At 40.0% G+C, this 23,937-nt stretch overlaps 2 protein-coding genes across 2 annotated transcripts; one reads left to right on the forward strand and one right to left on the reverse strand.

Moving 5' to 3' along the window:
- Positions 1 to 13: 13 nt before the first annotated feature.
- LOC133462824 (ribosome quality control complex subunit NEMF-like) lies at positions 14 to 15,442 on the forward strand. The gene is made up of 32 exons (XM_061744275.1): positions 14 to 191; positions 297 to 365; positions 1,586 to 1,688; positions 1,952 to 2,077; positions 2,217 to 2,365; positions 2,479 to 2,546; positions 3,467 to 3,556; positions 3,651 to 3,724; positions 3,818 to 3,888; positions 3,982 to 4,057; positions 4,167 to 4,307; positions 4,411 to 4,619; positions 4,698 to 4,871; positions 5,746 to 5,809; positions 6,011 to 6,099; positions 6,203 to 6,306; positions 6,392 to 6,454; positions 6,564 to 6,676; positions 7,883 to 7,940; positions 8,061 to 8,119; positions 8,193 to 8,313; positions 8,391 to 8,631; positions 8,726 to 8,765; positions 8,849 to 8,898; positions 10,740 to 11,061; positions 11,808 to 11,885; positions 11,991 to 12,209; positions 14,406 to 14,441; positions 14,551 to 14,657; positions 14,732 to 14,775; positions 14,900 to 14,979; positions 15,173 to 15,442. The coding sequence occupies exons 1-32, from the start codon at positions 133 to 135 to the stop codon at positions 15,248 to 15,250; spliced, it is 3,375 nt and encodes a 1,124-aa protein (XP_061600259.1). The 5' UTR covers positions 14 to 132; the 3' UTR covers positions 15,251 to 15,442.
- Positions 15,443 to 15,450: 8 nt separating this feature from the next.
- On the reverse strand, positions 15,451 to 23,595 carry klhdc2 (kelch domain containing 2). Its single transcript, XM_061744274.1, has 14 exons — positions 23,511 to 23,595; positions 21,794 to 22,081; positions 20,881 to 20,960; positions 20,659 to 20,776; positions 20,420 to 20,532; positions 19,839 to 19,923; positions 19,510 to 19,593; positions 19,292 to 19,372; positions 19,065 to 19,123; positions 18,732 to 18,841; positions 18,548 to 18,620; positions 18,366 to 18,453; positions 18,210 to 18,262; positions 15,451 to 17,018 (listed from the first exon to the last, which is right to left on the reverse strand). The coding sequence occupies exons 2-14, from the start codon at positions 22,061 to 22,063 to the stop codon at positions 16,895 to 16,897; spliced, it is 1,338 nt and encodes a 445-aa protein (XP_061600258.1). The 5' UTR covers positions 22,064 to 22,081; positions 23,511 to 23,595; the 3' UTR covers positions 15,451 to 16,894.
- Positions 23,596 to 23,937: the final 342 nt, after the last annotated feature.

Below are 23,937 nucleotides of genomic sequence, written 5' to 3' on the forward strand. Positions count from 1 at the left end.
TCATGTGCGCATGCGCAGCAGTCTCCTGCGTGTGTTTTCTCGCTCGTGTTGCAACAGAAATGTGAATATTTCCCTTCAGCGTGTATTATTCTTATTTTTATTCATAAGGCATTAGCTCGGACCTAAGTCACCATGAAAGGCAGATTCACCACCGTGGACATCAGGGCGGTTATTGCGGAAATTAATGCCAAGTAGGTGCCAGGTGTCCAGCTAAGCTAACGCTAGCCTGACAGGTCCAGTACGTGTTTACATTTATTGATTAACGTTTCTCTTTTTTTTCCCTCTTTCTTTCACAGCTACCTTGGCATGAGAGTGTACAACGTGTACGACATTGACAACAAGACCTATCTTATTCGTCTACAGAAGTAAGGACGGTTTGGAAATTATCCTGAAAGTTTAATAGAAAGTTTCACAAAGAATTAAACTTTTTAACACTAGCATGTACAATATTTAAATACAGCACATCACACTGACCTTCAACTCCTCCTCATGAGGCAGCTGTTAGGATTTTATGAAGTTGTTTAAAGGTTTGAAGGGTTTTTCTATAAGATTCTACACTGGTGGTTTTTCCTGTTCAGGAGTTCAGATATTTTCTCTGTCTGCAGGGTCAACTCCTGTTTTATGACTAGGCTGTTAAATAGCGTTTCTTCAGGTGAAGACAATGAAACATATGTTTTAACACTGATGGGTCTCATCTGTTATCTGGGTTTACATCTTAAGTAGGGAGCAATAAACAGGGACGTACAGTAGGGGTGGGAAGATACGGGTAACTCACGATTCAATACTGTGGCGATATGTGGTCCACAATAACGATAATATCACGATATCTACGATATTCGATATATTGTAAGAAATTTCATCAACGATACATCACGATCTATGTGACTGAAAAAGAAGAAATACCCATAAAAAGGAAAACGTCTGTAGTTATGCATTTTTTCAATGCCAAAACTTCATACAATGTACAAAGAAAGTGCATTTGTATCATACCTCACTGCCTGCTAGGCTTGTAAATGTAAACACTGAACATCCGGACAAATTAAAGTGCATGAACAATAGTGCGGTGACAACCGCGTAAATCCATTATGTGTGTTGTAATAAAATATTGATATTTGCTGTCAGTTTATCGATTATTTATTGCGACAGAGAGCGCAACAATATATTGCAATATCGATTTTTTTCCCCACCACTAACGTACAGCTGAAGGTCTGACATGTTTGGCAGATGGGGTTCACGTACAAAACACCTCCTTTTTAGTATAAATACGACTGGATCGATGACCACCGTGTGCATTTCTCTCCTACCTTTGTGGTTTGAGAAAGGTGTTACCTCTGGACGGAAAATATTGTGCATGATATAATAAAGCTTGTCTTAACATTCGATTCTGTTCACTGGTTTTCTTATGGTGCACCAGACAAATGAACACACAGATCTTTCACAACTGTTGATGAATGATGATGCTTTAACTGGAATCTACTCAATTAATTGTGATGACCAAATGATAAGTAATGAATATTTAGGTAAAGTACTAAAGTCCTTCACTTCCATTTAGTACATATAACTGGGTGTTGTTGCTTCGTTTTAGGCCAGACAGCAAAGCTGTTCTCCTGATTGAATCTGGGACTCGCATTCACTCCACAGACTTTGAATGGCCCAAGAACATGATGCCTTCAGGGTTTGCGATGAAAGTAAGAGCATCCTGATAAAGACATTTTGTGTGTTATTAAGAATAACCATTTCTTTCACTATTCTTGCTGTAATAACTGTGCAGAATTTGAAATGAGATATCGTTTATACATATTACCCAGAGAGTACACAGATAATTGTTGTTTGCTCATGTTGGACAAACCAATGGACAGTTACTGAACTCCTAAAACAGATTATCCACTGCTTCTTTTCAATTTGCATTTTGAGATTAAGTTTGACATTAAAACGATGTTTTTATCAATAGTGTCGAAAACACCTGAAGACGCGCCGGCTGAACCAGGTTAAGCAGCTTGGGATTGACAGGATTGTGGACATGCAGTTCGGTTCAGATGAGGCCGCCTACCACTTGATCATCGAGCTCTACGACAGGGTCAGAACACTGTACTTCATCTTTTAATATCAGATGTTATTTTATATTGCATTTCTCACATGCATTTCTGTTCTGATCATCTCTTTCCTCCAAACCATTGTTCTGGTGCACAACTGTGTTTGTTCATATCTATTTTTAGGGTAACATCATTCTTGCCGACCATGAGTACACGATCCTGAACCTGCTGAGGTTTCGTGCGGCAGATGCAGAGGATGTAAAGATCGCTGTGAGGGAGCGCTACCCAGTAGAGAACGCCAGACCACCTGAACCTCTCATCAGTTTGGAGCGGTAACAACATCCTACCCCTGTTACGTCTGTGGATAAATTGGACATCTTTAAGGACTGAAACATTTACTCTTACTTGAATGTTGAAAACATTTTTTATTTTTGTTTTAATACAGACTGTCAGAAATCCTGAGCAAAGCACAACATGGAGACCAAGTGAAAAGGGTCTTGAACCCTCACCTGCGTAAGTAGCCAGACAGTAGATAGTGTACAAATTTAGTGTTTTTCATGTTTTATATTGAACCACAAAGTAAATATTTACAACTGTTCCCATTAAAGCGATGGGGTTTAAAGTGTGAGTTGAAGAATTCGACATCCCAGTTAATAGTCAAACATAGTCTGGTTACAGAAAAACACGCTTTTCTCAAGGGAGAGACAGAGACATAATATAACTTGCTTTAGTGTGTTCACATGGCAGCATGTGTTACATTTTCCATATGACCACCTGGATGTTCAACAGTTCTTTTGGGAAAGTTTAATGTTGACAGATGAGGCATTTTTAGCAATGTTGTTGTGTGTAGAACAACAGGGACTGAACACAAACAAAATAATTGCAACTGTGAAACATGGTAGAGGGAGGCTTGTGTGTGGGTCTGCTTGCTACTTGACTACACAGCCCTTGCAAATCATCAAGGAAACTATGAATTCAAGCTTGTATTGAGAAATGTAAGAGAAAACTATCAGACCAGTACATTGGAAGAAATATACTAATGCAATCAATGAGTCAGTGACCTAAAATAGGAAATTCAACGATACAGCATTTGAAGAGGAAACTAAGATTCTGAAAAGGGTTGTTCACTCTCTGTATCTGAAATAAATGTAGATATGATTAAGGTTATTCCTCCTAAAGAGAGTTCTGTCTGTTAATAAATTATACTTTTTCCCAACCTGCACTAGTATTGATCAGTGTTTTCAAGAAAGGCCTGAAAAGGGCAACTGTTTGTCTTTTTTTGCGACTTGTCTAAAAATCATTTTATGAGTAATCAAATAAGAAATCTTTGTAATTAAAAAAAGTTCAATTACTTTTTAATGCATCTGTTTTTGTGAGTTTCTTTTACTTAAAAGTCTCAGAAATTCATCATGTTTTTATGTATTTTCCAACAGCCTATGGAGCCACGCTCATTGAGCACAGTTTGATAGACGTGGGACTTTCAGGCTCTCTGAAAATTGACAGTCAAGTGGATGTTGCTGAAGGTAAAATAAGACAGTTGAAGTCAAGTTCTTTTCCCCTTTATATGTTTAAATAAATTCTGTAAATAACCCGTCTTTGATCCGGCTGGTTTTTCAGTCGCACCTAAGGTCCTAGAAGCCCTGGAGATTGCAGAAGGTTTTCTGGAAAAAACTGAAAAATTCAGTGGGAAAGTAAGTATGAGATTTTTCATATGCACAAGGAAGGCGTTGTGGGATTCTGCAATATATGTCTCACCTTTACAAATTCTGTTTTACTGTATTAAGGGTTACATCATTCAAAAGAGTGAGAAGAAACCAAGTCTAACTGCTGGCAAAACCAATGAAGAACTACTCACGTATGTCTAGTTTTGTTATACAATACAATACAAAACAATTTATTTCTCTCTAGATTATTGATAATATAATAAACTAAATATGTCTTCCTTTAGATATGATGAGTTCCACCCATTCCTTTTTGCCCAACATGTAGAGATTCCCCATTTGGAGTTTGATTCTTTTGACAAGGTGAATATTAGCAAATCTGCTCCTGACTCTGGTTTCTGGGCGAAAAAAAAAAAAAAAAAAATCCTGTTTGCAAGAGTGCTCTTCTGATTGAAATGATTCTCCTGTGCAGGCAGTGGATGAATTCTTTTCTAAGATGGAGAGCCAGAGAATTGACATGAAGGCTTTGCATCAGGAGAAACAGGCGCTGAAGAAGTTGGATAATGTCAGGAAGGACCACGAGCAAAGGCTGGAAGCTTTGCACCAGGCGCAGGTCAGTGACACGCTGCTTTATTCTCGTCCATATGAATAAATTCCTCCGTATAACTTGTCCTCTCTGTTTGCATGAACAACAAATCCTGCTTTGTGTGTTTCAGGAGGTGGACAGAATCAAGGGTGAACTGGTGGAGATGAACCTGCCTGTTGTGGAGAGGGCGCTGCAGGTCGTGCGAAGTGCACTGGCCAACCAGGTGGACTGGACTGAAATTGGTATCATTGTGAAAGAAGCGCAAGCTGCTGCAGACCCTGTGGCCTGTGCCATCAAAGAGCTGAAGCTGCAGACCAACCACATCACCATGCTGTTGAAGTGAGATCAACACTCAGCTTAGAAACCTGTCTGCCATCCAAGTAACATCCAAGTAATGTCTGACATTTTCCCCACCAGGAATCCTTATATTACTGAAGAGGACCAGGATGACGAGGACAAGAATGAGCCAAAGGAGGAGAAACGAAAGAAGAACAAGAATAAAGACAAAGGACAGGACAAGAAGCTGCAAAGGAACAAACCCATGTTAGTGGATGTGGATCTTGGCCTTTCAGCTTATGCCAACGCCAAAAGGTAGGTGTTGGTTTATGGTAAAAAGACAAATTCAAATGGTCCAGACTTGGTTTTAAAATCAGGTAAATGTCTCGTCAGATGAGCTACAGATGATATTACACAGTTTCATTACTTATATAAAGCAGTGTACAGGAAATTTAACAATTTTTAGCTCTAGGCGTGGAGGTTAAGTTGCTTATACTCTACTCTTATTCAGTCTCTTGCTTAGTCACACGCATTTTCTCTGCTGCAGCTTTGGGATCTAGTTTCATCATTGTTGACGCATGAAATGGCATCATCGTCCAAAGTTAGTGTGTGTGCTTTTGCCGATAGTAGTGACAGACAGACAAGAAGACTGGTAAATGTTAAAAAAAGTTTTCCACTTGTGAATAATCTAATTCACTGTAGAGAGGTGGACTCTAAATTACTCGGAAACGGTTTCATAACTCTGCAGACGGTTGAACAGCTTCTCCATTATAACCCGTCACGTCTTTCATCCTTGACATTGCGCTAAAACACTTACAGGTTTCACACTTGAAAACCAATCAAACCTCAGCTTTCATAGAGCTGGCCAGACCTGCTGATGATCATTCAACCAAGTTTGATTTACTAGCAGCACCGTGCACCTTTATTCACTCTTGATGGAAGGACTTAGTTTTTCACATGTAATCCTGAATGTTTGGTTCTATTAACATTGAGTGTTGTTATTCATCAGAGGTGGCATTTAACTGCTTGTAAGAAAATTCTGATCCTTTTTCTTTACCATCTCCTGAACTGTAAAACCTAATCAAAATACAGTACAGTTTCCTTTTCATATACAATATATAACTAAAGACACAGAAACATGCATTGTGGTCATGGTTTTTGATAGATCTTGCAATTGTGCTTATTTTAGGTACTATGACCATAAACGGACTGCTGAAAAGAAGGAACAGAAAACCATTGAGGCATCAGATAAGGTGAGGGTGCTGCCTTTTCCTTTTATTCACATAAAATATTTGAATTTATATATAGAAGTGATTGTAACAAGCAGAAAGCAAGACCTGCAGTTGTTTTTCATTTTTTTTTTAAGTAAACTGTTTATGCAGCTTATAATCACCAAATTTAAGAAAACCCAATTCATAGTTACCTCACAATATTTCCATATATTGTCATTTAAGGCTATGAAATCTGCAGAAAAAAAAACCCATCAAACACTGAAGGAAGTCCAGACAGTGACAACGATTCAAAAGGCCAGGAAAGTCTACTGGTAAGAGCATGATACCAAATCTATACATATACCGCTGCTATAATCAGGTAATAAAGATGTTTATTCTCTCAATACTCTCAACTGTGTTTTTCCGTTTTGGCAGGTTTGAGAAGTTCCTCTGGTTCATCAGCTCCGAGAACTATCTGGTCATCGCAGGAAGGGATCAGCAGCAGAATGAGATCATTGTTAAACGCTACCTCCGTGCAGGTTGGGACATTTCTAAGCATTTCTAAGCAAGTATATCAATTTCAAAAGCTGCTGTACTACATCATCTCGACTTTTACTTTATCAGGTGATGTCTACGTGCACGCTGACCTCCATGGAGCAACTAGTTGTGTCATTAAAAACCCTTCAGGTAAACCACATTTTATGTAAATTTACTACATTTGCTCTTCATAGAGATAGTTTGTGCTTTAATTGAATTCATTTCTCATTGGGCATGTCTCCACCTCTCTTCACCCCAGGGGACCCCATCCCTCCCAAGACCCTGACAGAAGCCGGCACCATGTCGGTGTGCTACAGCGCTGCTTGGGATGCCAAGATTATCACCAGTGCTTGGTGGGTCCATCATCATCAGGTAATTCATCAGTGCGGGTGGTAATATATTTGTTTGCACATCAATCAAGCATCGGCTCTTGTTACAATGAAATTATCTGCTGTAAAGTATTGGACATACACATGGCTGTGACTTCACCACGTCTGCACACCAATCCTGCCTTCCCCTCACTGCAAAAACTCAAAATCTTACCAGGAATATTTGTCTTATTTCTAGTTAAAATGTCTCATTTTTAGTCAAAAAAATCTCATTACACTTAAAACAAGACTCGTCACTGGAAAAAAAACAACAATTTTCACCTGTTTCAAGTAGATTTTCACTTAAAATAAGTAGAACAATCTGCCAGTGGAACAAGATTTTTTTGCTTGTAATGAGAAGATAAATCTTGTCCCACTGGCAGATTTTTCTCTTTATTTCAAGTGAAAATTTACTTGAAACAGGTGAAAATTGTCAAATAACAAGTTATTTTTCTGGTAATGACTCTTGTTTTAAGTGTAATGATATTTTTTGACTAAAAATGAAACATTTTAACTAGAAATAACACAAATATTCCTGGTAAGATTTTGAGTTTTTGCAGTGCTCTATCACGAGACACACAAATGGCTCAGTTACAGCACAGCAAAGAAGCCGGGGGATGATTAGATCTCCAAAAACCATTGCACGTGTCCCTGGAAACTACGAAAATTAGTTGAGTTAACAAGTTTGAGATGGCCCTGTGTACAATTATTTATTTTGATGCCACAATCTCAAAATAAAGGGCTGATTTGTTTTGTTATCTCAAGATAACTGATCTGTTCACTTCGTCTCTTGATGTTAAACTATTTTCCTAAGAAATATCATGACCAAAGGAGCGTTTTTTAAAATCTCATTTGAATAATAATGAATAATTATTAATAATGAGAGATTTCCAGATAATGGAGTGGAATCATTTCAAGCATCACTCTACTCAAGTGTTGCAGAGATGTTTTGTTTTTTTTTGTTCCACAGCAGTGGTTCTAAGCTGACGACGATAGTTATATTTTCTGTCATTCATTTTTATTATTTTTATAGTCGCAGGCACTTTAAATCCAATAGAGATGTTTTTTTCTTTTTAAATGATTGCTTCACAACACTGAAACGGTTTATACTTTCTAGTTTGAGTTTGTGTGCAAATGTATTTTATCAGGCGTAGAGTAGAAATGTCAGTTTTCTGTATTCTTACCTTGAGCTGTTCTATCTGTTTCTCAGGTGTCTAAAACCGCCCCCACTGGAGAATATCTGACCACGGGAAGCTTCATGATCAGAGGTGTGACACACTATTACATGAGCGTATCTAAACAAACATCTACGTAAGCTCACAGGGCAACACATGTATAATAATATTAGATAGCAGAATTAGATTCCTCTCTTTTTTTTTTGTCTTCAGGAAAGAAGAATTTTCTGCCTCCGTCTTACTTGATCATGGGTTTTGGGTTCCTCTTCAAGGTAAATGCCAGCTGTGAGCACATGTCACTTCTGTCATATTCAAACAAGTCATTTTCACCTCTTCCTGCTGCAGGTGGATGAACTGAGTGTGTTTCGGCACCGAGGGGAACGGAAGGTGAAAACTATAGAGGAAGGCATAGAGGACGTCACCTCAAGAACTGCTGAGCTGTTAGAGGAGGGAGAAGAGCTGATCGGTATGAAACTAAAATATCAACGCACTTTACTGTGATTGTTAAAACAGCCTTCAGGAGTTTGTCCGTTGCTTTGGCAGGAGATGACAGCAGCAATGAAGATCAGGCTGAAGAAAACGCAGGAGCCGGCGAGAACAAAACATCTGAAAAGAAGATTAAAAAGGAAACCAGCAGTGAGATGGATAACGGCATGCAGGCAGAGCAAAACAACATGGAGAAGTGTAGGGAGGAGGAGAGCAGCACAGAAAAAGAGCCTGAGGAGAGTGAAGAAATCAGCTTTCCTGATACGACTATCTCGCTCTCTCATTTACAACCCAGCAGGTAATTTTTCCTCCCTCAAAGAAATCAGAGCCCTCTCCAGTTTTAAGTAGCAGATCCAGTCTTGCACATTGAAATTCTCCTTCCTTGTTTCTAGGGCTGCTCAGAAACCAGGTTTCAAAAAAGAAACATCTCAGGTTGGTGTATATTGGTGTATTTGGGTTATTCCATGTATACTGTGCTTCATCTACTAAAGTTAATGTCATAAATGTCTCTTCAGTCAGAGGTGGATTCACAAGGAAGAAAGCACATGACTGCCAAGCAGAGAAGGTGAGTAGCTGGACAAAATACATGCAAACCCGAGGTTGCAAGAATGTAACTGCTTAATTAATTTCCCTTAATGTTCAGGTTAGGTTTTCGGGAATACAGTAGCTTAAAGGGGACCTATTATGAAAAACAGGTTTTTTCTTGCTTTAACATATATAAAGTGGTCTCCCCTCAGCCTGCCAACTCAGAGAAGGAGGAAAGCAACCAAATTCTGCAGTGTCTGTACAGCCGCCCGGATGAGCCATCCAGTGTCATGTGACTTCTACGAGCCGTTCGGATTCTGATCCCGTCGTTACGTAACGACGGAGCGATTTACAGAGGTTGGCCTCCGATGCGTGAAACCAGGCCCACAACTAACTCTGGCCGGAACAACAATAACAACTCCGCTGGCCGGAGCTTCTGCCATTTTTTCGTAGCGGTGTATCGTGATGGCGTCTGTTCGAGCTAGACATACAAATTGCTCTGTTGTTGGTTGTAAAAACCAACACAAATGTCTGTATTCTGTCGCGTCATTCAGGCAGCCAATCAGCACAGTGCCCCATTATCATAGCCCCGCCCACTCGGAATCCCGCATAGAGAAGGAGGTTAGAGAATGGGAAGATAAAGGCCCAGTCCCAACCCCCCCCTAGTCCTACTTTTCAGCCCTACCCCTAAATTTTGCGCGTTCCCGTGAGGGTAGTCGTGTCCCAATTCCTCTTTGCATGTAGGGGTAGTGGGCATAACGAGGGCTAGTGTGTATGAATCTAGCCCTTCACAGCGAGGGATTTCAGATGCTGACTCGCTGACTGAGGGCTAGAGAAAATTTCCCAGAATGCTTTATGTCATCATTTGACTGAATCAAACAAAAAAACATTGCGGACATTTCACATTTTTAGTGAATAAAATCAATATTTTGAGTTAGTTTCTGCATAAAAATGCATTTTGATTACATTTCTAGCGAGAAATATATATTTTACTTTCATAATATTCACTCAGTGAATGTACATAATCACTTGTTTGCTCGTTGCTGCGTTGTATCTTCAGATCTCGCCAGAATAAAGGCTGATTTATGGTTCCATGTTACACCAACGCAGAGCCGACGGCGTAGGTTACGCAGCGACGCACGCCGTACGCCGTACCCTACGCTGCAGGCTCTGCATTGGTGTAACACGGAACCATAAATCAGCTCCCGAGCCGGCGGCTCTTCTCATCCCGAAAACGTCAGAGCAAATTTCTGAACAGGCGTTATTTGGATAAACTGAGCCCAGGTTGGGGCGGTTACTCTTACGCCTGAAAAAATATTAAAACTTAATAAAGTGGCATATTAACAGCGCTACAGCGAAAATTAAAACTTGCTTTTAGCTCTGGGCTTCCTGATATGGTGTGACGTTTGTGCAAACGTAACTACGCAGTCGCTTACGTACCCGAACGTAAACCACGCAGTGACCTAGCAAGTGGTGTCCCAATCCCTAGGGAAGATTACAAGGGCCCTACGCCTGTGGCTTCATTTTTAGGGCTAGTGGTAGAAAGTAGGGGGTGTATTGGGATTGGCCCAAAGACATGGCTCAGAGGCTGAATTTCTAATTTATTTAGCAAAAAAAATCAAAAGCTTGTTTTTAAGACATTCAAGGCCTGTTTAAAATAGGTATTAGATGCCATAATAGGTCTCCTTTAAGTGGGAGAAAATCCTTTAAAAAAAGATACTTAAAGGTCATTATCATGACCTTTAAGTATTTTTTTCATGATCCCCCCCCTCTATCACCCATCAAATATGCTTGTGGCGATGGATGATATTGAGGCGTCTGGGTGGCTTAGAGGTGGAAAAAGTCTGGATTATCATTCAGAACTTCTGCTTCTGCTGTTAGAGAAGAGAAAAAGAAGAAACAGAAGCAGGAGGACTGTGATGCTGAGGAGAAGACGGAGGAAAAGACGGAGGAAAAGATGGTGAAGAAGACGGAGGAAAAGATGGTGACGAAGACGGAGGAGAAGACGGAGGAGAAGACGGAGGAGAAGACGGAGGAGAAGACGGAGGAGAAGACGGAGGAGAAGACGGAGGAGAAGACGGAGGAGAAGACGGAGGAGAAGGCCGAGGAGAAGACGGAGACTTCATCTGGGGGTTTACCTGAGGACCAGGGATCCAAAAGTGGAGGAGGAGCATCGCAGCCGCCTCTCAAGAGAGGGCAAAAGGTTGGAGATAGAACTTTACTCTGTTTTCTGTTGGACTGACATTCTGCTGTTTTATAGAAGATAAAAAAAAATAGGAAGTGAAGGGATAATTTTGAAAGTGTCATCCATTCTTTTAGACAAATTTGAACAAATTATTTGTATGTAATAATGTTGGTAGGAGGAAGGAAAAAAATATGTTAGGAGAAAAAAATAACGTAAAAGTGAGCAGCTTGAAAATGTTTATACATTTTGACTTTTCTTTTTAGAATTCACAATAAACTAACTTAAAGGAGGCAAGCTGAAGGTTTTGTCCCTTTAAAGGCCCTTAAAAGAGTCCTGTATGTTAGAAGATGGCAGAACATCTTCAACAAGATGCCTTTTGCAAAAGCAACACGTTTAAAAATCTGTAAAGAACAAATAGCAGACTCTTGTCTATAAAAACGTTCAAATGCGTTGATTCTAGAGGGAGGCCGGGAAGTACTTTCTTCAATCTTTGAAGCCCAATTTTGTTGTTTTTAAACCTTAGAAGAAGGGCATAAAAATTGAATATGACTTCAAGTAACAAAAAAAAGGATTATTATAGGATTTGGATCTTTTCCTAATTTCCTGTATAGAGTCGTCTTTTTCATTCCACTGTGTCAATATCCTTTTTAGCTTTAGATGATGGAAGCTTTAGGATTTTTTATATATAATCACAAAAAGTGAATATGATCAGACTTTATATTACTGAATTAATCTGACTTCTTTGTCTTATACTGTCACTGCAGAACAAACTGAAGAAAATCAAAGAAAAATACAAAAACCAGGATGAAGAGGACAGAGAGCTGATGATGCAGCTGCTTGGGGTGAGGATGGAGAAACTGCAAAACCCTCAGTGTCCACTTGCTCTAAAATAACATTCAAACACAATATAAGAGTCACAATTATTTCACATGCTTTTTGTCCTCTAGTCAGCTGGTTCTGCCAAGGAGGAGAAGGATAAAGGGAAGAAGGGGAAGAAGGGCAAGGGTAAAGAGGAGCCTGTCAGGAAAGCAGCCCCTCAGAAACAACAGCAGAAACCTAGAGTTGTGTCTGTGGTGAAGAACCCGGAGCAGGCGGGAGGAGGGGAAGAGAAGGGCGAGCAGGAAAAGCCTAAAGAGGAAGGTGGTCCCGTGGAGCAAGAGGACAAGGTGAACAACACTGCATATTGATCTCAATAAGAATCCAACCTCACACTGCCATAAGAGTGGCCTCTAAAGATAATTTCAAAATACACATATTTAAACGATCAATGAAATTCAAACATGGTATTGTTTAGGGCAGCAAGAAGGTCCCCGGTTCGACTCCCAGGCCCAGCAGGGTCTTTCTGTGTGGAGTTTGCATGTTCTCCCCGTGCTTGCGTGGGTTTCTGAATTTGATGATTCTAAATTGCCCGTAGGTGTGAGTGTGAGTATGTCTGGTTGTTTGTCTGTATACGTGGCCCTGCGATGGACTGGTGACCTGTCCAGGGTGTAACCCTTGCCTCTCGCCTGAAAATACCGTATTTTCTCACCATTCGGCACACCGTTTGAAAAGGTGCACCCTCATTTTTGTGTGTAAATTTTGGATTTAAAACACATACGGCGCACCGACCCAAAAGGCGCAGTCTACAGACACGGAGCTGCACACACGCGCGCCGCAAAACACACACGCGTGCCGCAAAACACACACAAGCACACAAGAGTGCTTATTTAAAAATAGAGCGGGAGCAAAACTTAGTTTGATTGTATTTTATTTCAGTTTTTACATTAATCAAACCCTTCAAAGTCCTCATCCTCTGAAATGCCGACTTTTGCAAAAGCCCGAACAAAAGTCCCAGCAGACACGTTAGCCCACGCATGATGTGTGAAAAAACACCGGGTCGCCGCACATAGACCTGCCTCAGCCACTTCATCATCATCATGCCTACATTCAGCCAGCCCTTTTCATTTGCCTTTATAATGAACTCCGGCTGGGAAAGTCTTTAAGCAAAGTTTTTCTTTTAAAAATCACCATAGGTGGCAGTTTCTGTCCATCAGCGTGGCAGCCAAGCACAACAATAAATGACGACTTTTCATACCCCGTTGTGTGGATATCCCCCGCGCGGGTCCCGTCTCTCCACCGCGCGGGTCCCCGTCCTCTCCACCATGTGATTCACCGGCATGTGGAACGTGAGCGGCACCACGTCCATGTTGGTTATGTGTCTGGGCTGGATGTGTTTGTCGGTGATGTGTCGGCTGCAGAATGAGTGGAAGCTCTCCATCTTTTCCATGTAATCTGCCGGGCGCTGCTGCTGCGCTGGCACCGTTTCATGAAGCGAAAGCACCAAGACGGACATGAAAATGTTCAATTTTCATTTCTTCCGCCAGCGCTACTGCTTTCAGTTTGAGGATGGTCTCATTCACGTCGCAACTCACGGGTGCTTCACACGCCCCCTTCTCCCTTTACCGTTCTCATGGTGGCCGTCCGCCTTACATTACCGTAATACAGGTAATAGATACGGCGCACCGTTTCATTGGGCGCGCAGCACATTTTTAAAAAGAAAAAATAATTTTATGTGCGCTTAATGGTCGCGAAAATATGGTAGTTGGGATAGGCTCCAGCAGACCCCCGTGACCCTGCAAAGGAAAAAGCGGGTATATATAGATAATGGATGGTATTGTTTGTAATGATTTATTATTGCTGGCAGTCAGTACGTTTACATGCTGCAGTTCAATCGGATTTCTGATCGTATAAGACATCGTTCGGACTTTTAAACTGCATGTAAACACCTCAATCCGATCTACTTCAGACCTACAGTATATCGGACATTTAATAATCGGATAGCAACACCTACAGTAGATAATTTTTTCACAGTCGGAATGTTAACGGCATGTATACGGAGGATCAGATATTGCAGTCTGCGCATGCTTGAGAATTTCCTCTGGGGCTTCACCCGACTGTGAAAGGAGACGGCGCGTGTTAAATAGTTGTTTAAACACCAACATGAAGATCGCGAAAGAGATGGCAGAAGCTTCATCAGGACACCGGAGCAGATCAAAATAAAGTGGAAAAATATACGGAAGGCGTAACGTTGGCGCCAAACAAAACGACTGCCAACCGGAAGTGGCTCTTTGTTGAAATGGTTACAAATGGTTACCATGGTTACCATGGTTACAGCGCCACATAGCGTCACGGAGTCAGCCATGCTCTGGACACTTATCCGATTCTCGTGACAAGAGACAGAGACAGCATGTAAACTCAGAGAAGTGATTGGGTCTTCTGGATGTCGTTATCTGATACGGTCAGAAATCCCATTTCTTTGCTGCATGTAAATGTACTGAGTGTTATTTCTTCCTTCAAGTTGTCATTGCTGCTTTCTTTTCCAGGAAGATGAGGTGGACCCGGACAACCCTGGAGCAGAGGTGGGTCACTCATCTGACCATTTAAAGGAGAATATTTTTCTGTTATTGAAAGAAAACTACATTTCCTGCCCCAAAAACCAACATTGTTTTGAATCACTTGTAACACTAGGAAGCAGAGACTCTTCTCACGTCTCTCTCTGGCCAGCCGCACCCCGAGGACGTGCTGCTGTTCGCCGTGCCGGTCTGTGCGCCGTACACAGCCCTTTCCAACTACAAGTACGTGTCCTTAACCTTTCTGTAAAAGAGAAAGTGACGGCTCCAAGGGCTAATGAGTCGTTTGTTTTCCACAGACACAAAGTGAAGCTGACGCCAGGTGCTCAGAAGAAAGGAAAAGGTAGGAATCAATGAATAAATGAACTGGTTCATGTATTTATAATCTTGGCTTTATACAATAATCACAATGAAAAAGATCTCAAGAGTTAAGAGCAAAGCCGTTCTCCTATTTTGTTTCTTACAAGCTGCTCGAACGGCGGTGCTCAGCTTCATGAAAGCCAGAGAAGCCTCGCTCAGAGAAAAAGACCTGTTCCGAAGCGTCAAGGTAAAGAAGTTTCTGACTTTGTCACTGTATTGTCTGGTAGTCTGAGTCAACCATCATGAGGTTATTTTCACCCTGACTGAATACTTTAAGCATACTTGTTTTGTATTTAAACTTTAATCAAAAAAAAAGTAAAATAACAGTTTGTTTATTAACAGTCAGTTTTATGTTTCTTTTGTTTTTACTTGTGATTCAGGACGCGGACCTGTCCAGAAACATGCCGGGGAAAGTAAAGGTGTCTGCTCCGAACTTACTGGCTGCAAAGAAGAAATGAATGCAGCACGCACAGACTTGAAAATATCCAGCACAGAACCGGAGTTTAATGAAACTTTACCAGCCTTCCACATCGCCATAGTAGCAAGAACCTCATCAGTACTACACCCTTGTTGGAATCCAGCTCTTTTATTTTAAAGATTGATTGTATATGTTCATCAGAAACATGTAAAGAAGCAAAGCTGAACAAGAATCTTCTACTTTTTGAAGTGTTTTATTTTTGAGTACAAAGTAGGAATTGCAACAAATCCTACAATTTAACAAAAAATAAAAGAAGAAAAAAAAAGAAAAAGGTAACATTGTGCAAACCAAGCAAGTACAAACAAAGCCCCCCTGACACGAGGCATTTCAGTGCAATGAGGGTGATCATCCACAATACACTTGCTGGGTATTAACTGATTAAATTACAGCGCTACAGGAGACGACTGCCTACCTGGAAAGCTTTGAGAGCACAGAACTTGCACACTTCCTCACAAACATATAAATAAGTATATACAAAAAAAAAAGTTAACAGCCCTGTAGCTCCAGAGTAGATGGTCTGAAAAAGCATAAAAACACTAGTTTAAGGTCTGTGAGAATTTAAGCATATTAGCTAAGATCACACCAAAGATTAATGACATTTTGCATTTACAGGGATCTAAAACAACAAAAACAGCAGTCAAAGCAAAACCTCTTCACACTTGACGTTTTCACCACAGTATTAAGACAATGTTGACATCTTAAGATGAGGAAAACTATGCAAATCAGAATAAATCCTAATGCTTCTCATTGCGTTTTCCACCTCAGTAGTCTTCCTGACATACTGAAACACAAAGAGTTTTCATTCCGTATATATTTGAGGCAAGAAAAAGTTTTCATATTTCAGCTTTTTAGAGAGAATGAACATCATGAAAGTATTCCTGAAAATCAGGTCATACATTTTTGAGAACCCAAAAAAAAACCATGCAGTGTTGGACTTTAGCTGAATTGTCTTGAACTTCTTAAAACAAACTGACCATCGATAAAAACGTTACAGAAAGATCCACTGGCCTTGTAAGATGGACAAGAACACAAAACATTAAGCTCTGTGTGAGAGCCTTTCACATGCAGGATCAAAGACCACATAGCTTTCATTTGTTTCCTCCAATGAGGAAAGACTGTATGCAGCTAATCAGCTTATTTCCCCCAAACATCTGCACTGTTATTATACAGCTGCTGGAAGCAGCTGTAATTTAAAACATGAACAATTTAATAATGTGACGGTTTCAGGCGACCACGTGGGCAATACTGGCCACATTTATTGTGAGCTGTGCCCCTGCAAATCTAAAATAGACAGAAAAGGCCAGTCTGTGGGAGTAAATGGCCCCGGATGTGAACTATAGTTGGTAAGCGGTGTGCTTTAAGCACTTTCCTTTTCAGAGGTGCTGGAATGAAGCGTTTCCTGAACAAAGGGGACCAAAAAAAAACAAAAACATCCATGTAGCACACTGTCACATCTACAGATACACAGCTGTTCACCTTTACTTCATAGTTTCTCTTTCAACGCAGGTGTCCACACCCACTAAAATAATCCTCTAAAAAGGACTATCGGTGTAAGAGAAACGTTCCTCTCCTCCTCACACACAGTTCTGTCCCTCTGAACATGGAACGGGGCTCCTGCGTGAGCCTAAGACCCCAGCGTGTTCACGTGGGACATCCTTTGTTTCAGGCTATGCAAGAGGTGTTCGGGCAAGCAGTCCCAGTAAGAAGACAAACGCTCTCTGTGCTGCAGAACGGTTTCCATACACAACCTGCAGAAAGGGGACAGATGCACGAGTCTCAGAGGACATTTACATAGAGAATGATAAACCATAAATGTGAAAATCTACTCTGGTTAATAATAATATTCTGCAAATATGCAAAGCATTCTTTGCAGCTGTACTAATAAGACTGATAATTTGCTACTGCTGTTTGTTGTGAAAAAAAAGGAAAACTTAAAAAGTCTACAGGACTGTCTCAGAAAATTTGAATATTGTGATTTTCTGTAATGCAATTACAAAACCAAAAATGTCATACATTCTGGATTCATTACAAATCAACTGAAATATTGTAAGCCTTTTATTATTTTAATATTGCTGATCATGGCTTACAGTTTAAGAAAACTCAAATATCCTATCTCAAAAAATTAGAATATTCTGGGAATCTTGATCCTAAAGATTAAGGCTCCCGGGGAAAGACCAGCGGCATTTCAGCCGGATCTGCCCCGGGGATGCGGCGATCGGACCCCGCAAACCCACGGCAGGTGCTTCCTCTTTCCCGACATGCAAAACACACACGCGCTGCAGAACAAGTGTGCTTATCTAAAAATATAGCGGGAGCAAAACTTAGTTTGATTGTATTTTATTTCACTTTACACATCAAGCAAATCCTTAAAAGTCTTCATCATCTGTTTCCGCATTTAACAGCTCAGTGGAGTCTCATTCACGTCGCAACTCAAGGCTTCACCCGCCCCCTTCTCTTTTTACCGTTCTCATGGTGGCCGGCCTTACATTACCGTAATTCAGGTAATAGACACGGCGCACCGTTTCATAAGGCGCCCGGCACATTAAAAAAAAAAATAAAAAATTTATGTGCGCCTTATGGTCGCGAAAATACAGTAAACACTTTGATATGCTTTTTTGGAAAACAGTTTCCTTTACCAGAAATGTGTTTAAAGAGGGGATGATAAATTGTAATTTAAACTTAGCGTTTTATCATGAAGGCTTAAGAAGGCTGAAATGTGTAGTAGGATTAGATAATGGTATTGATGTGCGAGAATAGTTCCATTCTTACTATAAAGAATATGAATATTAACAAAAAGCAGCTGGAGCTGTCTGCCTTTTCAGAACTGCAAGAGTAAAATATGTTGGTTTTCTTTATGTAAAAAAAAAACAAACCCAAAAACGTATTTTACTGGAAGTCTATAAATAAATGAAAAGAAATCTGTATCTAAATGCACTCACCTAACTAATGATTTGGGCTGAACGTTGAAAACCAGTAACTCATTGCTGTGGGCCTGTCAAGACAAAGAGGGTCAGAAAACAATGAATATCAACAGAAAGGAAAAAAAAACAACAAAAAAAGTATGATAAATAAAAAAGGTTCAATGTGCAACTTACAGCTCTGAGATTAGATAGAAGGTTGTTGGCACAACCTCCAAACACAAACACCTCTCCGTCAGGACCGGAGCACGCTGTGTGCCACAGTCTGCAGTGCAAACGCAAAATGTCAAATTTCCACTTAACTGAACACTGATCTACAAACACAATGGCGAACAACTACAATAAGATGAGATAATTACCTGGGGCTCTCTGTGTGATTGTGTTTGAAAGGCTTCCATTCATTCTTGCTTACACAGTACAGCCAAGAATCACCTGAAAGATGAAAAAAAAAAAAAGAGAATAAAGAAAGGGGGTCACTTTGAGATGATCGTTCCGTCACTTTGAGATGATCGTTCCCCTCTCAAGGTCAGGTGTTGGACTTACTTAGTGTTTCTCGCTCTGTGGTGAAACCCCCAAATAGGAAGATGTGGTCTGATGACACGGGTGTAAAGGAGTGCCAGGATCGGCCCACAGGACCGAGCTGGGGAACGCTCCTGTAACGAGAACAGAACCGGACAGACAAACTGAGCTTGGTGTCTTGTCGTTTCATTACACAATGATGAGCTCCAGGTCATTTTAAAGGATTCCCAGTTTGGTTTTTTACCCGTGACAAATGCTGTATAAATGTGTTGTCTAATAGCACCTTGTTTATGTTGCATCTTAGAATTTACTACCAACAGCAGCAGCATCTAATCTGGTAAAAAGGTAAACACTTACATTTCATGCCACTCCCAAGTATCAAAGTCAATGTAGTACAAGTCATTAAGTCTGCAATTCTGTAGACCAAAGAAAATGTACTGGAGTTATTAGACAGGCAAGTATGTAGATAACATTTTGGAAATGTTAAAAACGCATCTGAAAATAGACAGTATACAATAAGACTGATTTCTGACACAAATGTGCATCAGTGAGGTAAAATGTGTGTCTTTTTGCCCCCTGCTGACCTTAAATCTTCCACCGAACACATAACCTCTATTTCCCACTGTAGCGCAGGCGTGAGCTGCTCTGGGTGACGGGCTGCTCCCCTGCATGAGGCCAACAAACAAAAAAGGTCAGTAATGTTTGTTTTGAAATTACAAAAAGAGCTTTAGAAAATAAATCTTAACCATTTGTTTCAGTGTTTTTGTTTGTTTTCCTTCTTTTCAGTTGAAAATGTTAGTACCTTGGTGATGGGCTGGCTCCATGTTGACGTCTCCAGGTCCAGGATGTGAATGTGGTTGTTCCAGCCTCGCCCAGGGCTGTCCCACTGACCACACATCACAAAATTTCATAAAAAAAAAAGAAAAGAAAAGGGCCAACCTTTTCATGATACTACCATCCAATATTTTCTATAAAAGCATCCTCTCTATGGGAAACTGACACTCAAAATTGTTATTGCACAGCTTCTTATTGTAGACGTTTTCTACCAACATTAAATTGACTTTCAGCAATTAAACCATCACACATTCTCACTTATTCTTAAATACATTGAATAAGATGTGTTTCACTGACCACGAGAGAAGATGATTCATCATATTGAAAAGTCCCTCGATGAGACCCTTGTGGAGCGTAGCCATAACCCCCGAAGAATATCAGTCTGGAAACAATCAAGATCCAACAAGCTCACTCAAAACATCTGAAAAATGACCTACAGTTACCGCACACATTTCATATGGTGTAGACAATCCAAATGCAATGTGAATGGGTCAAAACCATCAGCAGAAGTCAAGTATACTTGGGAAAAAGGTATTAGTGCAAAAGATCTATAATTAAGAGACATCTTCATTAGAAAAATAAAAGTGTTATAACAGAATGATGGGAATAGTGAATATGGGGAAGGAAAGGAACTGCTCATGGCACATCATGTGTCAAACACAGTGAGACAGTGTTATGCTATGTGCATGTATGTTGTACCAATAGAACCATTTAACCATTAATACCATTGTGATGGTATTAAAAAAAATAAAAAGGTAGTTCCGGACTTCACTTTTCGTGTACTTATATTTATTTCTAAATAGTCATATTAAATGTTAACTTTAAATGATAAATACAAGATAGAAAAAGAAAAAGACACAGAAACCCTTTGCCCTCACTTGTTCTTCTGAACCCAGCAGCCGAGCTTATCCTTGGATGAAGGAAGAACTCCTTTAAGATCCCTCATCTCCTCCCACATGAGGTGGTTACTTCTCAGGAACAGGCGATACATCTACAACAACAGCAGAGAAGACAGAGCTCCTTAAAGACGATCAGCCCCTACAGCACCCAGACCAGAGGAGGGGAAAACATTTGCTTACAGTGAGCTGGGAAAAAACAAAACAAAATAACACCTCACCCTGTTAGTATTTCCCCTGGCATGGTGACCACCAAAAAGGTAAAGGACGCCATTAACACACACCCCACAGCTGCCTGACATCGATGTTTGTAGGTCACCTCCAGCAACACATTTTGTCCTGCGAGTATTCACATTTTTATTTATTTTTATTGTTTGTAAATGAATTGCCAAAAACATGCAGAACTGTAAAATGTTACTCCTTTACAAGTTAGATCATCTCACCAGACTCCTGACTCCATGTTGTAGGTCCAGATCTCATTTTTTGGCAGATACAAGTCAAAGAATCCATGGTTTTGAGCATTCTTGTAGAGAAAGACACAGTAATAATAAACATTATAGGCCACTTGCACTGTCGCTATCTTAGTTGAGTTTAACATGATGTTAAAGAACGGTGTCATTTAACAAAGTCACATGACCACGTAGACCTCATTACACTCGGTCATTTTTGCCTGTAGTCCAACCTGCAACTAAAAGTTGAATTGATCTGAACAGCTACGTCCTCAAAAACACCCACTAGAAGTCCTTCTTTCCTCCGTGTCTGCTTAAACCTGAGATGCATAAGTTTTAACACAAGTCTAAAATATTTCTTTAACAGTAGGAGACATGTTCCTCTCCTGGATTGAGACTCATGCAGGTGCTGATGTCGGTCTCTACTGACCCTATCCATCCTTTCACTAACATCCAATTACATTTTTGAGTCTTTTCAGAGGCTTAAAATAGCAATTTATTCTGACGAGAGTAAACATTAACTTTCATTTACAGCAAATGTGTATTACGCTCCGTCTCGAAACAGTTTGATTAATGTTGTTTTGGTCCCTAATAAAAGTTTGTAATCCTTGCTGTCTAATAGTAGAGCTACGGTTGGTTTAACTCTGTAATATTCCTTAAACTTTAGAGCCGTGAAACTCATCATTGTGATCATGTGTAACTTTGAACTCAGTTAAAAAATTCAATTCAAAAAGACTTAAACCCCAAATTATCCAGTAATAATTTGTGATTAATAAATAACTAAATTATAAATAAATTAGTTGCGAGTACACAAATGTTTTTGTTTAGGTATTGTCCATATTGAGGTAAACTGCAGTTACATTAGCCACAACAGAAAGCGTAATGATAATGTATGGGTGTGCCTTACCTTGTATCCGCCCCACACGTACATGATGTTTCTGTCGACTACTGCTATGTGACCGCTGCGTTCAGCTGGCGCGTCCACCTCAAACAGTTCAGGTGCTTCAGTGTCCACAGGCTGTTCCTCCTCCACCCCATCATCTTCCTCATCCTCTTCCATATCATCGTTTACCATCCAAGCAAACAATCTGTCATCGTCATCATCTTGATCTGAGTCGTCCTCCTCAGCCGGCAGATCCTCCATGTCTTCCTGCATATCTGCCATTCTCTCCGCCATATCAGTCCCTCTTGTCTCCTGTTGAAGATTGAGAAAGAGAAATTACCACTAGTTCATGGTGGCACCAACAACCAATTACCGTATTTTCTGGACTATAAGCCGCACCCGCTCTATTTTTAAAAAAATAATTAAAAAAAGATATACAAGCCGCAGATATTTATGTTGTTAGATTAGATATTTACTAAATGTACAGAAGGATTTTGAACTGTAAATGATGTACATGTTTGTACCTAAATAGATCCTTTCCTAACAGTGTCTTTCAACACGGCAGCAACTTTGCTGATTAAAACGGGACAGAACCAAGAGAAAATAACCGGTATTTATTTATCTGTTTGAAATCTGCTTCTACCTACTTCTATCTGCTAAAGTAGCGTATTCTTCTTTTCATTTATTTTGTCTTAGTTTTTATTCTAATTCCGGTTAGAGCGCCCCGAGCGGTGGAAGAAAAATTCACAGAAAAACCTTTGTATAAGCCGCATGGTTGAAAACCTATGAAAAAAGTAGTGGCTTATAGTCCCGAAAATACGATAATTAGTGTTTATGCAAACTCAGATTTTTACAAATACAACATATTTACCATACCAACACTTTGTGTCAGCCATGTTCTTCCTTTAAGATGGACATAAAACAAAATAATAGCATTGCACTTCTTCTTGACAACATTGCTTTAATTATTTTTTCCCCTCAGGATATAAACAGCACGTACACAAATTGTAAATAAAACAACAGATAACATATCTGGGCTTGCTCTAAATGCTGTCTAAGGGAAACAGTCATTTCCCCCTCACATCCACACATCTCTATTTTCAGAAACATCAGCCACTTTGTTCCATGTGCGATTTCTAGCTTCGGCCACTTCTCCCAATTGCTTAGAGTAAAATCTACAATTGTACAGCAGCATTTTGCTAAATCAGGCCTCTAAAGGCCGGACAAGATGCTCACATTTTCTCCAACCATAACTTTTTTGTAAGATTTGTTAACTAAACGGATCCAGAGCAGCAGACGCCTGCGTTAGCTGACAATAAAGGCTGATTTATGGTTCCGCGGTACATCAACGCAGAGCCTACGCCGTAGGGTACGCGGCGACGCACACCGTAGCCTCTGCGTCGATTTAACGCGGAACCATAAATCAGCCTTAACAAGCTACCGTCGACCTACTTCGATAGCTTTGATATTCAGGCTCCTAAATCCACGTTGGCAGCTTGCATATCTTTTAAAAATGAAAGATAATTCTAAGGGTGTTCATTATAAGACTAAAATACCATTTTTAGAGTCAAACACGAGTCGAGCCGTCGACTTTAGAAGAAATTGACAGCTGTTTGTTTGTTAGCTGAATTTCAATTAGGCGAAACTTCTGCACTAGATTTACATGTGCTGTTTCAGCCTTAACATTAATCCACTTTTACAAGCTCTGGGTCCATTTAATTTCCAGATATAACAACCTTACCCTCTTAAATTTTTCTTTTTTCTCCAGCAAATGGTAGTCCCAGTTTTTTATGAGCTCAAAACAATCCCCCGGAAGAACAACCGGAAATTACTTATTAAAGCGGAAACGGCTCGACAAAATAATGGTCACGGCTTCTATGTGGTTTTCAAAACATAAATCAACCCTAATATAGATATTCAAAATTATAAAGTATAAATATAAAAAATGAATTAAAAAGTTTAAGTTTTTCCTGATTTTATAATATTCACTATTTGCCATCTTCTGCATACACAATAAAACCAGGCAGTATTCTAAATGATAAGAACACCTTTACAAAATAAAAGTCTCAGTTAATTTTCAAAGGAGCACTTACCATCTCTGAAGCAAATTTTATAATTGGAATATTTTAGGTTTAAATAGATGAATCCATTCAACATTAGCATTAACA

The sequence above is a fragment of the Cololabis saira genome, chromosome 16, assembly GCF_033807715.1.
Source record: "Cololabis saira isolate AMF1-May2022 chromosome 16, fColSai1.1, whole genome shotgun sequence".
Taxonomy (NCBI): Eukaryota; Metazoa; Chordata; class Actinopteri; order Beloniformes; family Belonidae; genus Cololabis; species Cololabis saira.

Coding starts and splice junctions, on each gene's coding strand:
- LOC133462824 (XM_061744275.1), top strand. CDS start 133: ATGAAAGGCAGATTCACCACCGTGGACATCAGGGCGGTTATTGCGGAA. Junction 8,314..8,390: donor GGAGGGAGAAGAGCTGATCG/GTATGAAACTAA, acceptor TTGCTTTGGCAG/GAGATGACAGCAGCAATGAA. Junction 8,899..10,739: donor ATGACTGCCAAGCAGAGAAG/GTGAGTAGCTGG, acceptor TTCTGCTGTTAG/AGAAGAGAAAAAGAAGAAAC.
- klhdc2 (XM_061744274.1), bottom strand. CDS start 22,063: ATGGCGGAGAGAATGGCAGATATGCAGGAAGACATGGAGGATCTGCCG. Junction 18,454..18,547: donor AATCACACAGAGAGCCCCAG/GTAATTATCTCA, acceptor TTTGCACTGCAG/ACTGTGGCACACAGCGTGCT. Junction 18,263..18,365: donor TTCTATCTAATCTCAGAGCT/GTAAGTTGCACA, acceptor TTGTCTTGACAG/GCCCACAGCAATGAGTTACT.